This window comes from Petromyzon marinus, chromosome 37 (assembly GCF_048934315.1).
Source record: "Petromyzon marinus isolate PM22_M1 ecotype Great Lakes invasive population chromosome 37, UKy_Petmar_22M1.pri1.0, whole genome shotgun sequence".
Taxonomy (NCBI): Eukaryota; Metazoa; Chordata; class Hyperoartia; order Petromyzontiformes; family Petromyzontidae; genus Petromyzon; species Petromyzon marinus.
The window spans coordinates 18639774-18656418 of record NC_133703.1 but is presented as its reverse complement, the minus strand read 5'-3'; the positions used below and the strand labels follow the sequence as shown (position 1 = coordinate 18656418).

At 52.8% G+C, this 16645-nt stretch overlaps 1 protein-coding gene across 1 annotated transcript in view; it reads right to left on the bottom strand.

Annotated features, from left to right (window-relative positions):
* The window catches only part of LOC116949516 (cholesterol transporter ABCA5), a 49007-nt gene that overhangs the window by 18265 nt on the left and 14097 nt on the right, over positions 1–16645 (bottom strand). Inside the window, exons 14-29 of the mRNA XM_032966899.2 lie at positions 16311–16449; positions 15440–15530; positions 13734–13873; positions 10495–10623; positions 9532–9802; positions 8767–8942; positions 7902–8020; positions 7260–7391; positions 6630–6743; positions 5103–5273; positions 4670–4783; positions 3473–3613; positions 2684–2773; positions 1797–1888; positions 913–1024; positions 485–611 (exon numbers count right to left, since the gene is read on the bottom strand). Of these exons, the coding sequence (XP_032822790.1) occupies positions 485–611; positions 913–1024; positions 1797–1888; positions 2684–2773; positions 3473–3613; positions 4670–4783; positions 5103–5273; positions 6630–6743; positions 7260–7391; positions 7902–8020; positions 8767–8942; positions 9532–9802; positions 10495–10623; positions 13734–13873; positions 15440–15530; positions 16311–16449 (2158 nt within the window). The remainder of the gene's footprint in view (positions 1–484; positions 612–912; positions 1025–1796; positions 1889–2683; positions 2774–3472; positions 3614–4669; positions 4784–5102; positions 5274–6629; positions 6744–7259; positions 7392–7901; positions 8021–8766; positions 8943–9531; positions 9803–10494; positions 10624–13733; positions 13874–15439; positions 15531–16310; positions 16450–16645) is intronic.

Here is a 16645-nt window from a genome sequence, read left to right as displayed (position 1 = left end):
CTGCGTGGACGCTAGGAGAGGGACGTGAGGCTGGGGGGGGGGGGAAGTGGGCGGGGCTGTAAGTGGGAGGCCGAGAGAGAGAGCTGGGGATGCGGGGGGGGAGGAGGAAGTTATTTTATACCTACGTGACTTCACCGAAAGAACCAAAGAGTATATAAACGAACTGTTTTTATTTTACCAAGTAAGGCCTACTGAGCTATACAACTCTTTTTCAGAAGCGACATGGCAACAAATGATAGCTCAACTAAAATGGCTTATCATGTGGAAATTTATAGCAGCCAAATACTCTAAACGCATGATCCTAAATATGTAAATATGGAGGAGAAAAACCGGCAAACCCGGATAAAAATCCATGCGACCACAGGGAGACACGCTAACTCCAAATATACAGCAGGTGTCAGGCTCGGGATTGAACCCACGCCCTCCTGCATACCAGGCGAGGTAGTTAACATCTGGCCACTGCGGCGCCTCATGTGGCACCCACCTCGCTCCACCATGAAGGAGAGGTTCCTGACGGCAACGCACGCCTTCCCACGGCCGCTCCGGCAGTGGCAGCCACTCTGACTCTTTCCAAACTCCTTGCGCAGCGAGTGAACCAGCATCGCTGGGCTCTGCGAGGCACAAAGAACAAGTGCTGTCAAGCGAGTAACACCTACAAAGGCCGCACCTCCGATGAGCACGGTTGACTACATACGGTGCAAAAGAAGTTCAACATACATAGATACATACTAGGCCGGCATGGCACATGAGGGGGTGGGTGGCCAGCTCCATGCCCGGCCGCCTTTGACTCCCCAGTGTTGATGTTAACACAACACAACTATCACGGTGTCTCATGCACTGTTGTGTTCCCATCGCTGTGTTCCCGTCGCGCGTGCTCCCGTTGTGCTCCCGTCATCGCACCACCGCACCCACCTCGTGGTTGTGCAGCGCGCGCTTCACGCGCTCCCTTTCCCACGCCACGTCCTCGTCCTCCCCCTCGGGCCGCTCGGTGTTGGCCACCACGCGGCGCCGGCGCCCGGAGATGCTGTCGGACACGGAAGCGCGAGCGAGAAAAGACGCACGGTGATGACGGACGTCTCGTACGGGGCACGGGTGGTACACGTGTAATGACATCACGCCATCGTCATCATCAGCACGTGGGACGTAATGATTATGACGATGACGGTCCATCGCCCATGATAACAACACACATGGCACGCGAGACATTGAAGCGACGTGAGAAAACAGCCACACACAGGGCGCGCAGGACATGAGCAGGACACAAGGTTCACGGGGGGTGAACCTTGTGTCCTGGTAAGCGGGACGCATGACAGAGAACGGTGGGACACGTGCAGGACAAATACATGGGACAGATGTGAAACAATAGAAACAAATTGGACACACTGGGCAGAGGAGCATCAGACCTACGGCAGGACATCATCACCAGCAGCACCACCACTTACCGTCACTAAAACCACCACCATCACCAACATACGAGAGACACCACCACCACCACCACCACTATCACCCCCATGATACACACCAATGACAAACACCCCCTGTATTGTTGGGGCAAGTGCTGTTAGCGATCACCTATGAAGGCTGGCATAGCACACGAGAGTGTGGGTGGCCAGCACCACGCCTGGCCGCCTTTGTCTCCCTAGTGGTGATGTTTACACACCGCACCAGGTACTTATTTGAGTCGACCTCGCTGAGGCCCAGGATTAGTTCAAATAATATTCACTGATGTTGGCCACGAGATCCACCAGCACCCACAAGACTAAGACCCCCCCACACCCCCCGTCGCCGCTCCTCACCAGAAGACGGGGTCGTGAACGTCCCCGTGCCCCATTGGTCTCCTCTCAAGAAACATGAGCGCCAGCCACAATGCGCCCACCATCGCGTACGGCTGCGGCGGGCAGCGCCAAGCGGGGACAGACGCACACGCGCGGAGGTCAAACGGTCGAAGGTTGAGTGCGGCAGCATGGGGGAAGGAAGAACATTGAGGGGCAGATGCGGTCAGAGGGGAGGTGCGATGGGATGTGTAAAAAGAAGTGGACGTTCATTTTTTTTTACGCGGAGCAGCAGGTAAGGGAAGGAGGTGAATGTTCTGCTCATCTACTTTAAGTTAATAAGTTAAGCGTGCGCTGCGACACGGGAGGGTCAATGCGTGTGAGATGCTGCATACTGGAGGATAGTATGAAACAAAGTAAGCAATGGGTGCCGCCGTGGTGAGATGTTAACTACCTCGCCTGGTATACAGGAGGTCGTGGGGTCGATCCCGACCCTGACGCCTGCTGTATATTTGGAGTTTGTGTGTTCTCTCCCTGGTAGCGTAGATTTCTCTCTAGGTCCTCCGGCTTTGCCCTCCACATTTAGGAACATGCGTTTACAGCATTGGGCTGGACTAAATTACCACGTGATAAGCCGCTTTGTTGAACTATCATTTGTGGCCAAGTCGCTTCTGAAAAATAAGCGATAAAGCTCAGTGGGCCTTATCCGGTAAAATAATCAATAAATCATCGTTTAGTTTTAGTCTCTCTCTTTCCTCTGCAGTAGTAATAATCATAATAGGTGCTCGCCAATAACGCAACCGCGTGCATGTAGATTTGTTTTTCTTGAATCCCTCGGGGGTTTTGTCCTCTGAACAAATATTCCCCCTGCCCTCCACCCCCCACCCCCGTCCACCCGAGCGAGGCCTCACCGCCAGCAAAGTGATGGGGATGTTGGAGTCCCAGGCGAAGTAGTCGGAGAGAGTGGGCTGTGCTCCCCTCTGCTTGCCCCGCAAGTAAACCTGATGAGTCGCACACACACACGCGCACGCACGTACACGCATGCACGTACACGCGCGACGTTCCGTCGCGCCTACGGCGACCATCCTCTACATCGCTGGCGGACCAGGCTAGGTGGGCAACATGGGTAACAGTCACAGCCACGGCGAGGGGTACAGCAGACGTGGTGTGCCGGGTGCGTAAAGACGTTATGTTCCGGGTGGCAAGACTGGAAAAGCGCGGTCCTTGAAAGACGTATTGGCCATGTAAACAAGACCTGGCGACGATGAGAGACTTCCAAAAGTAGTCCTCGATGAACCATGAACCACGCGCGCAAGGAGAAAGACCTACTTCTGATGGGAGATCGGGAGACTGCAAGATTGCTTTTGAAGAACATTAACCACGTAATAAAGAGCTAGAGGGTGGCGGTGATGTGACACTGCGTGAGCAGGCTCTGAAAAGATGGGCAGCTGTGGAATTTCCAAACCATCACGTGAACTCTGGTCATCCTCGCAGCAGGGGCTTTTGGCTAACAACCAAACCTAAATAATTGGCTGGGTCGGGTGGTTGCGGTTTTAACGACACGTTCATATTTACGCGATCTAACCCCAAAAAATACCTTCATTATGGATAAGACCGGTCGCGAAAGCTTACGTGTTAAACATACAAACGATGGCGGGATCTGGCAGAAGGAAGGAAGCGAAGGGTGCACGGCGGCGCACCTGGAGCACGTAGTAGATGTTGCCTATGAGGACGTAGAGGGGGTCGCAGAGGGAGAAGACGTGGTGCAGCGCGGTGGCCAGGCCGTACAGCTCGCCGGCGCTCTCCAGCAGGGTCACCACCAGGTACGGGGCCAGCGCCAACTGCGGGAAATCAGCGTGTGTGATGAGTGTGGCAGGTGTTTGATGAGCGTGGCAGGTGTGCGATATGAGTGTGGCAGGTGTTTGATGAGCGTGGCAGGTGTGCGATATGAGTGGCAGGTGTTTGATGAGCGTGGCAGGTGTGTGATGAGTGTGGCAGGTGTTTGATGAGCGTGGCAGGTGTGCGATATGAGTGTGGCAGGTGTTTGATGAGCGTGGCAGGTGTGCGATATGAGTGGCAGGTGTTTGATGAGCGTGGCAGGTGTGTGATGAGTGTGGCAGGTGTGCGATGAGTGTGGCAGGTGTTTGATGAGCGTGGCAGGTGTGTAATGAGTGTGGCAGGTGTGCGATGAGTGTGGCAGGTGTGCGATGAGCGTGGCAGGTGTGCGATGAGTGTGGCAGGTGTGCGATATGTGTGGCAGGTGTGCGATATGAGTGGCAGGTGTGTGATGAGTGTGGCAGGTGTTTGATGAGCGTGGCAGGTGTGTAATGAGTGTGGCAGGTGTGTGATGAGCGTGGCAGGTGTGTGATGAGTGTGGCAGGTGTGTGATGAGTGTGGTAGGTGTGTGATGAGTGTGGTAGGTGTGCGATGAGTGTGGCAGGTGTGTGATGAGCGTGGCAGGTGTGTGATGAGCGTGGCAGGTGTGTGATGAGTGTGGCAGGTGTGTGATGAGTGTGGCAGGTGTGTGATGAGCGTGGCAGGTGTGTGATGAGCGTGGCAGGTGTGTGATGAGCGTGGCAGGTGTGTGATGAGTGTGGCAGGTGTGTGATGAGTGTGGCAGGTGTGTGATGAGTGTGGCAGGTGTGTGATGAGCGTGGCAGGCGTGTGATGAGTGCCCCAGGTGTGTGATAAGTGCGTGATGTGTGCGGCAAGCGTGTGACGAGTGTGGCAGGTGTGTCGTGTTTGGCAGGTGTGTGATGAGTGTGTGACGTGTGCGGCAAGTGTGTGACGAGTGTGGCAAGTGCGTGACGAGTGTGTGCATGGGTGTGCGGCAGTCGTTAAGATGGCACAAGTGCACACCAGCCACAAACAGTGCGGGGGTGGTGGGGGGGCCCTACCAGCATGGCGATGAGGGGCCATGCGGTCTGCACACTCTCCATCTTGGAGAAGAGGAAGGAGCAGACGTAGGTGAAGAGCAAAGTGGCTGGGGCAGAGCCCACCAGGCAGATGATCTGCACGCGACACACGTCACCCGGTGATGCTCCTGCTGATTTAGCAGCGACGCACAACGTACAAACAACAACTCGACACATTCACCAGTAACACTGCAGCCCTAATTGGACTCCAGTTCGTTCACAATGCAGCTGCTAGAGTCCTTACGAGCACATCACACCTGCTCTCTTGTCTTTACACTGGCTACCAGTCAGGTATTGAGTGGACTATAAGATCCCGCTGCTGACCCACACCACCACGACCGCCACCGCCGCCACCTGCGGCACCACCAGCGCCACCACCGCCATCACCACCGGCACGACTGGTAGCACGACGCACCAGCGCGAGGGCGGCGCCGGGCTGAGTGAGCGACCCCACGCCGATGCCAAACGCCGTCGCCAGCAGCGCCAGCAGCAGGAGGCTGTAGGAGGCGAGGTCCACGGAGGCCAGGCCCAGCCAGTAGGCCGAGGGCGCCAGTCCGCTGATGCGCATGAGCGAGCGCGCCTGCAGCTGCACGCACACGAACGCAAGCTCTGCGTTACATCAGTGGGACGCACGTTGCTGACGAGACCTGATCAAGCCGAAACGAAGGGGTTTTGTATTCTTGTGTTGGTGGTAGTTGCCTCGCGTTTTACGCGTTTATGTAACGCGATTTTGAAGCAGCAAGTAAGATGAACTTACACTTATTTTTGTTATGCGCGCACTGTAATTGAAATAATGCACTCCAGCATGTTGGCCAGGGTGTACGGAATGCGTTGCGAGCTAATCGTCAGTCAGGCAGCAAACTTCAGCGGGTGCATTCCGACAACCACAAAGCGCGGGCAGCATCAGCATCTCCTTCTTGCGTAGCACTTTGAAAATCTAGTCCACGTGAAATTTGGCTTGTGCACACATTTGCCTACCAATACATCTGGTAAGCATCTCACTATGTGTTAAAAATGTGTTTTTCTTTCTTTAAAGAGGCTGTTACTATCTTTCATACATGTATGGTAGTGTTGTAAATATAATATGTACTCCAACTAGTGAACTATGTAGACGTAAGAATGAGGTTCGATAGCGTGTTCTCCCGAACCCAAACTATTTCCAATTTCGAATGGGAAAATGACATTAAATTTATGCGATTTTGAGTTCTGTGCCGTTTTTGAAGAACACAACCCCCGTGTATAAACGAGAGGAGGATGGAGATGCCGGTGCCGTACAGCGAAGGATTCTGGAATCGATGTGTGCGGAGTTTTGAATGAATATCCTTAGCCTGCTAGGTTGTGACGTGGCCAGGATGTGGCAGTGCAGCAAGTAGGTTCGTGAACCCATGGGTGAGGACCCTTCGAGTATTACTCCCTCGCATGCATGGGGGGGGGGGGGGAGTTATCTGGGTTCTCTGGTTTTCCACCACGCCAAGCCAAACACAGTCATTCGTGGAATTAACCAAACATCTCAATGAGCCGGGACCCTCCTGAAAAAGAGTCTTTTGTGATTTTCCTAGATAAAAGGATTACATTTTTTTTATTTGTGAAAAATAAGGCTGGGATAAATAAAATAAGTAAAATATTTAACGCCCCATTTATTTCAACTATCCAGAAAAGTCTCGCCGAGTCTCTAAAGTCACGGCACTACACGGATGTTTTGCCTTGCCAATTCATTTTTAAATAAGGAGTGGTTTTGCTTGGTTGTCGGAGGAAACTGGAGAACGCAGAGATGAACCTCCACACACAATGTTCAAATTGTAATTCATGCTCGTGCAGTCTCCCTGCTTGAGTTCCAAATGGGCTCCTCATCCTCACAACACGATGCCCAACAACCGATCGCCACAACAATTCGCACCACAACGGTTCGCACCACAACAATCTGAAATTGTCGACGTCTTACTTCTCGGTCGCGAACGATGTCGAAAATGAAGTAGCAGGGAAGCCAGTTGGCCCCGAGGCCGATGAACATGGCTAACGGCACCAGCGTGGCGTCGGTGAAACCCGAGCTGTTCATCTAGTAAACAAAGAGCAGGCGCTGTAAGTGAGCAACTATTAAGGCCGGCACACGGTGGCCCTCGAGTGGGTGGTGTGGCCGGAATCCTCACCCGGCCGCCTCCCCATTGCTGATGCTTACGCATTGTAGCGCAGCGTGCTAACCGCTACACTACTGCTCACCACACACAAAGACAAAGCAGATAGCCTCAACAGACTGTTTGGGCAAGTGCTGTTAGAGAGCACCTATGAGAAGGCCAGCACGGCACATGAGGGGGTGAGCGGCCAGCACCACGCCCGGCCGCATTTGTCTCCCTATTGGCAATGTTGACACATCGCACCAGGTACTCATTTGAGGCTGAGTCGACCTAGGAGAGGCCCAGGACCGATTCAGATCATTGTCACTGGTGTTAGTCGTGAGTGGGAATCTATCTCGAGCGCAGTGCGCTAACCGCTGCACTACCGCTCCTCACACACAGATACACACCTACAGGCAAACACACGCACGCACGCAGAGGTGTGTGCTGGCGGTGGTTACCCGAGGCAGGGGCTGGCTCCACGTTGTGATGACCCCAGTGCCATTGAGGCTGTGCAGAACCCAGTTGCTGAGGAGGTTGACGAGCACTGGCAGGGAGTGCAGGGCAGTGCTGTTGTATTGGCCAGTTACACCCTGCACAATCACACAGACACAAACGTGTACACATATGGATACAACAACAACAACAACAACCACGACTAGTCACAATGCTGCGGCGTTGTTTACCACAGAGATTGGTGCCAGGCTAGGTGCACTTCGAAGCCACGTGAAATGTCGAAGGCTCGGCGGCAGGTCACGGGACAGACCCAGGTGCCATGGGTTGACTGCGATGACTGGCAGATACAACAGCCGTGCTCTCTACCGCTACATGTACAATCCAATAATCAAATACCCGCCATTCGCCACAAAGTGTCGGTGACGTCACCACGGCACCTGTGCCAGGCCAGGTGCACGGGCACACTCGTCTATGAAGGCCGGAACAGCGCACGAGGGGTTGGTGTGGCCAGCACCACACCCAGCCACCTTTGTCTCCCCAGTCCCTGATGTTTACAAACGGACACCAGGTAACTGCATAGGGTATATCATAGTTCAGTCACGTCACGGCACCCTGCTACAAATCCGGTGCAAAACCTGGAGTCCCACCTGTGGTCCTTGTTGTGTGAGGTTGAGGGCGAGGTTGTGGGAATGAGACCCGGGACTCAGATCCAACTGCACCTCCAGACTCTGCAGGGAGCCAATGGTCGCCTCGCTCAACCCGTTCTCTGTGTCGGAGGGTCAAGGTCAAGAGGTCATCGAGGTTGGTGTCTGAATTTCAGCCGCCCGTGATTAAATTGGGTTCTCTATTTTTGAGTCGAGAGTCTCAGCCTGGTCACCAGTGACTCGCACAGAGACCCACAGACTCACATAGACCTTGTTGCGATTAAACTGCATTGTCAAGTGTAATGATTTGATGATCTCAGCCTGGTCACCAGTGACTCGCACAGAGACCCATAGACTCACATAGAACCTCATAGACTCGCATAGAGACCCATAGAGTTGCATAAAAGACAGCGATCGGGGATACAGTCATTTATCTTGGGGTAATTGTGAGGATGGGGTGGCTCACACAAAGAACACACGCACGGATAATGATAAACGTTGTGAATTGGGCTCTGGCAGCGTGTTTATTGTTCACCTACGCAGAACGGGGTGAATGCGAAGAATGCATCTGTGTCTTTGTTGGATCGTAATCGGTACGCTTGCCGATGAGCTAGCGGTCACCTGGGCACCAACTCGCATAGACCGAGTTTGCGGTAAAAACGGGTTCTCAAGTGCAGCAGAGAGTTGATGGTCTCAGCCCGGTCACCAATGAGTTTTTAAAGAGACCCATAGACGGCGAAGTTGGGGAAAATTGGACGGGGCCCTCCCAGCTCCCATCTCATCCCCTGACCCGGCGCTCAAGCCAACCGCATGACGCCGTCGGTGGCGGCGTCGCAACGCGGGTAAACAGCGGCAGACGGAAACCAACCTGCGGAAGTTAGCACGAGGAGACGCGTGTGGGCGCCTGTCTCCGCGCCACCCTTCGTGCCCAGGAGGTACAGGCCAGGCCACAGCTTCAACGCCGCCGGCTGGTGGGCATCCATGCGGTCGCCCAACCAGGCCAACCAGATCGCAAAGCCGATGAAGATGGCGGGCGTAACCACGCTGCGCGAAAAGACAGCGGACCGATGGTCAACCGATGACCCTGATCCTAGTCCCAACCGTAAGTAAACTATAATATGGCCAACCTACCCAGACCCCAACCGTAACTATCCGACAAGCTCCTAATCCTACCTACTCCTAACGGTAGCCCAAATACTAGCAAATTAGCCAACCCACTCCCAGCAATACCCTTACCCCATTCTTAACCAGCCAGCCATGTGTAACTTTAACCATGGCACTCACAAACTATCCACACAGCTTACAGCCCCAACCCCCGACGCTACCAAACAGGCCAGCCAGACACTGGCACCATCCCTGACCATGCTCCTAACTGTGACCCCATCTCAGCGGTCGGCAACCAAAATAAGAGCAATGTTTTGTTTGAATTCTGTAAAAACTCAATATTTTTAAAAGCCACAATGCACATTATTAACATCACGAAGCAGCCCTCAGAGAGCCGCGTGCGGCTCCGGAGCCGCAGGTTGACGACCCCTGACCCTATCGCCACACGTCACACTTAGCTCCGCATCCCTCTACCAGGGCCCCGCGTTCCCTTCTCTCGGCTCCCCCGAGGGTAGCGGACGGCGCTCACAGGTAGACGAGCGAGGAGTACTCGCGCAGGTAGCTGATGATGCGCAGCCACGCCACGACACGCAGCTGCTGACACCACAGCGCCCAGCCGGTCAGAGGGCCGGGTCGCGGTGCCTCGCCATTGCCGGGATCATAGGTCAGGAGGTGCAGGCTGCCCAGGTCGGACGTTGAATCGTCTTCCGAGGCCGACGCGTTGCCGTCTCCGTCGGCGACGTCCCCCCTTGCCCCCTGGCCGTTGCCGGCGGTCTCCGCGTCAGCAAACACGCTGTAATCTGAGAGGGATGCGCGGAGTGAACAAAACTTCTTGCACAAAGACAAAGATCCCACCCCCCCCCCCCCAATACCCTGAACAGAATGTTGTGGCAAGTGCTGTTAGCGAGCACCTATGAAGCCCGGCATGGCACAAGCTGGGGTGGGTGGGCCAGCACCAGTTCTTATCGAGGTGAAATAAAAAATATATAAAAGAAACTGAAAAACACAAAACAACAGCCGCCATTCCCCACCAAGTGATGGCGATCTCACCGCAGCGCTTGCGCCACGTAAAGTGCCAAAGGCTCGCTGGCTGGAGGTCACGGGACAGACCCAGGTCCTACGGGTTAACTGAGATAAACTGGCAGATGCACCACCTGCACGCCCCACTGAGACCTCTTGTTGCGTCTCCAAAGGCAAATACCCCAAAACCCATTGCACTGTCTCACTTGCGAAGGTAGGTGAGACAGTGCAAGTGAGACCGGGTATTTACCTTTGGATTGTGTGCCTCTGTGTATAGGCCCATGTAGCTATTAACATACTGTTGGGGCATGTGCTGTTTAGTGGCTGCACGTGGTGCCGTCCACACCACGCGCTTGTGCGCCGTGCCAGCCGCCTGAATAGGCGCTCGCTAACAGCACTTTCCCCAACAGCCTGCGTAGGCCATAGGGGCCCACACGGCATCTCCCCCACACCCTCCCGTCCTTGCAGGCACCTGTCAGGACTGGCTGCTCCATCTCGGACTCCTCCCACAGTCGGAGGAACACCTCCTCCAGGGTCGTCATGGAGACGCCGTAGCTGTGCACGCACAGATCGGTACGCGTGTCCAGCACGGAGAATAGACCTTCACGTGCACACACACACACATCTACAAATTAACACATTCGTATACACGTGCAAAGATCCGTAGTATAGCTTTTAAAAGACCGTTGGGGGCATGTGCTGTTCACGAGTAGCACCTATGAAGGCTGGCCGAGCACACGAGGGGGTGGATGGCCAGCACCATGCCTGTCCGCCTTTGTCTCACCAGGGCTGATATTTACACACTGAGCACCATGCACCAGGTATTTATTTGAGTCGACTTAGGGGAGGCACAGGATCAGTTTAAATAATCATCAATGGTGTTGGCCGTGAGCGGGAATCGTACTCTTGAAGTCGGGTTCGTAGCGCAGCGTGCAAACTGCGACACGACCGTTCCCCACTTATAAACATGCACATACACCATATGAGCGAGTACAAAGTTGTCTAAATGAAGTGGTACATGACAAATAATTCTGTGATGTTGTTGCTGCTGCGATGGCAGCGATGGTGCACAAGCACAATTGACAACAAACTAACATTCCGTCAATAACACTGCCTTACACCGGAAAACAAATATAAATCGGGCGAAGTGTCTAGGAATGGCCCATCTGCTTCACAGTACATAAATCAACGAATAATTTACGTGGCCATTGAGGGCCACTGTCACAAACGTCACCTTCTCTACACATTTTTTTGGCCTTTTAAGGCACGGTTTGATGTTCTCCAAGGGACGGACTCCCTCTTGCCTGTTAGGACGTTCGACACTCACGCCGGGACAATCGTCACCGTGTAAAAAACAAAAACGTTACCAGGTAAGGGCCCACACTGAGCTGTATAGCTCTTTTTCAGAAGCGACCTGGTCACAAATGATAGCTCAACGAAGTGGCTTATCATTATGTGGAAATTTATAGCAGCCAAAATAGTCTAAACGCATGTTTCTAAACGTTTGAGGGAAAAAAAACAGAGGACCCGTAGAAAATCCACGCTACCTGGGGTAGCGGGCGTATAACAAAAACGCTCGTCACCCCACCCTTGACCGAGTAGCTCATGCCTGAGCACGATCATTTCTGAGTCTTCGGACGCTTTCAGATGAGGTCATGTATAGCTCAAGCGTGCCTGGGGTCGAGGGCCAGCAACCCTTAAACCCTACTCTCAATTGATACATGAAACAAAGCCAAGCACCACATGCCTTGTAGGACTGAGTCTTTGAGCTGCAGTGAACGAATGATTATGCCGATTAGATGTACTAATGTCTGATATGGCTATTGTTCACAATTTCACCCAATATATAGGCATAAGAGTTTGGATCAAAACCCACGACTTCCCACATACAGTGAGGGAAAAAGGTGTTTGATCCCCTGCTGATTTTGTACGTTTGCCCACTGATAAAGAAATTATCAGTCTATAATTTTAATGGTAGGTTTATTTGAACAGTGAGAGACAGAATAATAACAAAAAAGTCCAGAAAAACGCATGTCGAAAATGTTATAAATTGATTTGCATTTTAATGAGGGAAATAAGTATTTGACCCCCTCTCAACCACAAAGATTTCTGGCTCCCAGGTGTCTTTTATACAGGTAACAAGCTGAGATTAGGAGCACTTCCTTTAAGAGTGTGAGATTAGGAGCACTCCCTTTAAGAGTGTGCTCCTAATCTCAGCTCGTTACCTGTATAAAAGACACCTGTCCACAGAAACAATCAATCAATCAGATTCCAAACTCTCCACCATGGCCAAGACCAAAGAGCTCTCCAAGGATGTCAGGGACAAGATTGTAGACCTACACAAGGCTGGAATGGGCTACAAGACCATTGCCAAGCAGCTTGGCGAGAAGGTGACGACAGTTGGTGCGATTATTCGCAAATGGAAGAAACACAAAAGAACTGTCAATCTCCCCCGGCCTGGGGCTCCATCCAAGATCTCACCTCGTGGAGTTGCAATGATCATGAGAACGGTGAGGAATCAGCCCAGAACTACACGGGAGGATCTTGTCAATGATCTCAAGGCAGCTGGGACCATAGTCACCAAGAAAACAATTGGTAACACACTACGCCATGAAGGACTGAAATCCTGCAGCGCCCGCAAGGTCCCCCTGCTCAAGAAAGCACATATACATGCCCGTCTGAAGTTTGCCAATGAACATCTGAATGATTCAGAGGACAACTGGGTTAAAGTGTTGTGGTCAGATGAGACCAAAATGGAGCTCTTTGGCATCAACTCAACTCGCCGTGTTTGGAGGAGTAGGAATGCTGCCTATGACCCCAAGAACACCATCCCCACCGTCAAACATGGAGGTGGAAACATTATGCTTTAGGGGTGTTTTTCTGCTAAGGGGACAGGACAACTTCACCGCAACAAAGGGACGATGGACGGGGCCATGTACCGTCAAATCTTGGGTGAGAACCTCCTTCCCTTAGCCAGGGCATTGAAAATGGGTCGTGGATGGGTATTCCAGCATGACAATGACCCAAAACACACGGCCAAGGCAACAAAGGAGTGGCTCAAGAAGAAGCACATTAAGGTCCTGGAGTGGCCTAGCCAGTCTCCAGACCTTAATCCCACAGAAAATCTGTGGAGGGAGCTGAAGGTTCGAGTTTCCAAACGTCAGCCTCGAAACCTTAATGACTTGGAGAAGATCTGCAAAGAGGAGTGGGACAAAATCCCTCCTGAGATGTGTGCAAACCTGGTGGCCAACTACAAGAAACGTCTGACCTCTGTGATTGCCAACAAGGGTTTTGCCACCAAGTACTAAGTCATGTTTTGCAGAAGGGTCAAATACTTATTTCCCTCATTAAAATGCAAATCAATTTATAACATTTTTGACATGCGTTTTTCTGGATGTTTTTGTTGTGTCTGTCTCTCACTGTTCAAATAAACCTACCATTAAAATTATAGACTGATCATTTCTTTGTCAGTGGGTAAACGTACAATATCAGCAGGGGATCAAATACTTTTTTTCCCTCACTGTACCAGGCGAGGTAGCTAACATCTCGAGTCAGCCAAGGAATGGAACGCATCCCAAAGTGCGTCTACGGACAGAGATGGAGCGATTATAACTTATTTAGATATAGAAAAAACACAGAGATCGACGCCCCCCCCCCTACAATTAGCAGGACCCTCCTGCAAATAGTCGGTGGAGGGGGGGTGAGGAGTACCAGTGAAGCTGCGCACGTCGTTGAAGGGCAGCGTGTAGGCGAGTTCAGCGCCGAATCTCCGTGCGAGGCGTGCGGACGGCACGTGGGACGACACCAGCGCTGTGACCTCCTCGGGGTTGCACTCCTCGCCCACGCACATCCTACATGCAACAGCAGCAGCAACAACAACAAAAGTAAATAAGCCCCCCCCCCGCAACACCCACCCCGCCCCCAACGGATAGCCTTTAATAGGATGTTGGGGAAAGTGGTGTTCGCGAGTAGCAGCGCCTGTGAAGGATGGCAGGATGGCACCACAGGCAACTGGGTGGTCAGCATCTTTATCGCTCCCCAATGCGACCTCGAGGAGGCCCAGGACCGGTTCAGCTATTTGTCGCTGATATTAGCCGTGAGCGGGAATCGAACTCGGATCATCGGGTTTGTGCTGCAGTGCGCCAACCGTTGCGCTACCACTCCCCCAATTACCGGGGCTCCTTTAAATATGCATACTAACACAAGAGCACATACTCATACGTGCGTACACAATAATAACAACCGCCATTCGCCAATAAGCGATGCCGTTAGCGAGCACGTTTTAAGGCCGGCATGCCAATTGAGGGGAATGGTTCAGCAAGTGCCACGCCAGGCCGCATGTGTTACCCGTGCTTACGAAAAAATAAAAAAAATTACAATTACGCATTCTGCTTCTCACTCATCGAGGGTCAGCGACTCGGTGCCCAGGTGACCGCTAAAGTGGTTGGCAAGCGAATCGATTACTCTACGAACCAATCTTCACACACACAGATGCGCTCTACGTAGGTGAACAATAAACACGCTGCCAGGGGCCCCAATTAACTACGTCGGGTGTGTGTGTGTTTTGTGTGGGCCACCCCATCCTCCCAATTACCCCAGATAAATCTCCGATAGCAGTCCTGACCCAGCGGCGGAAATTCCACCATAACTTTAAGGGGCGGGAAGCTCAGCGCCCCATTTATTCAGCAGCTGGCTGACGATGGCGATGATGTCACCGAGCCCCCAGCCAATCCAGCGGCACAAAAGGGAACAGAGGTTTGTTTATATTCTTGCTTCTTTCGGTAAAGTCACGTAGAAGGGAAACAATAAAATAATAAAAATATAAAACAATAAAATTCTCACGACGTTTCGACTGCAACACAAGCAATCATCATCAGGTGTACTGTCAGAACTCCAGTACTATATGATTGCTTGTGTTGCAGTCGAAACGTCGTGAGAATTTTATTGTTTTATATTTTTATAATTTTATTGTTTCCCTTCTACGTGACTTTACCGAAAGAACCAAGAAAATGAATCCCTGCAGTCACGAAAGCTTTAAATCAAAATTCAAGAGGTTTGCTTGTTTCCAACTTTGCTTTCGTTTCGTCTGATCGGTTGAGTGACCGAATCGATAATTATCGGTAATCAATTACTGCAGTGGCTGTCCAATGGATGGACAGACTCGCGCCACAGGAACGTGGAGTACCCACGAACCACCTGAATCGGGGGCTGTGAAGCAGGAGATGAGCACGGCCTCAAGTGCTCGTTTGAGCGGGAAATGTATTCTAAAACCATTGCTAAAACCGCGGCAGAGCCTGGCCCCGGGTGACTCGTAATCTGGCTGTGATCGGAGGAGCTTGGCACCAGCTTGGGAGCGAGGCAACCGGCACCAATGGGTGTCATCTCCCGAGACTGTGGGATGCGCCCGCAGTGCGTACGTGAGACGGTAACCGACTCCGAACTTGGTTTTGAGGAAGAGCGAGGAGCCCGCGCACTTGAGACGGCCTTGAGACAGAACGGCTTTCCAGTCTGCGGCGCGACACGGAACACGGGGAGGGGCGTGCACGCGCGCGGAGAGCGTTGAGGAAGAGCACGCACGCACAGACAAACACAAAGCTGTTCATAGACTTTCAAAATAAAAAAAAAGGAAACTAAAGTCGGAATGGGGAACGTCTCAGATTATTTTAAAGTGTTATCGGCGCTTTTGCGATGAATTTCACTTTTACAGAGCCCGACTTGGCAGCAAGTCCGGCCACCACCATTGCACACACGCACAAAGATCCACCGTAAAGCTTTAGCAGACTGTGGGAGCACGTGCTGTTAGCGAGTAACACCTAAGAAGGTCGGCACGGCACAAGAACCATCACGACTATACCCTCCCCTCCCTGGCCGCCTTTGTCTCCCCAGTGGCGATGTTTACACATTGCACCGGGTACATGTTTGAAGCTGAGTCAACCAACGGCAGGCCCATGAGCGATTCAGATTTTTGTCATCAATGTTGGCCGCGTGCCGGAATTGAACTTGCGTCGCCGAGTTCGTAGCGCCGAGCGCTCCAGCCACTGTGCCACCAAAGAAAAAGATCCCCCGTATAGCCTAAACAGACCGTTGGGGCAGGCGCTTTTAGCAAGTGGCACCTAAAAAGGCTGGAACAGTACACAAGGGGGTGGGGATGGCCAGCACCACGCCCGACGGCCTGTCTCCCCAGTGGCGTTGTGCGCTAACCGCTACACAACTGCTCCGCCACCGCACATACACAAACACACAAACAGTCTCATGCACGCACACACACGCGCGCACGCACGCACGCACCGGCGAGTGCGTCGGCCTCTTCCATGGAGTGCGTGCTGAGCAGCGTGACGCACTCTCGCTTCCCTCCCAGCAGCAGACTCCACACGCGGCGACGCGACACGGGGTCCATGCCGGACGTCGGCTCGTCCAGGATCAACAACTGAAGCATGAGAGCAAGCGCAGGTGAACGGCGCTAGCACAGGTGAACACGCACGCCACAGGTCAACGCGCACGCAAAGGTGAACACGCACGCGCCGCGTGCACACACGCACATGACCACAGCAGTTCGCTATTCGTCACCAAGTGACGTTGATGTCACCATAGCGCTTGAGGCCCAATTAAGTGTTGAATGCTCG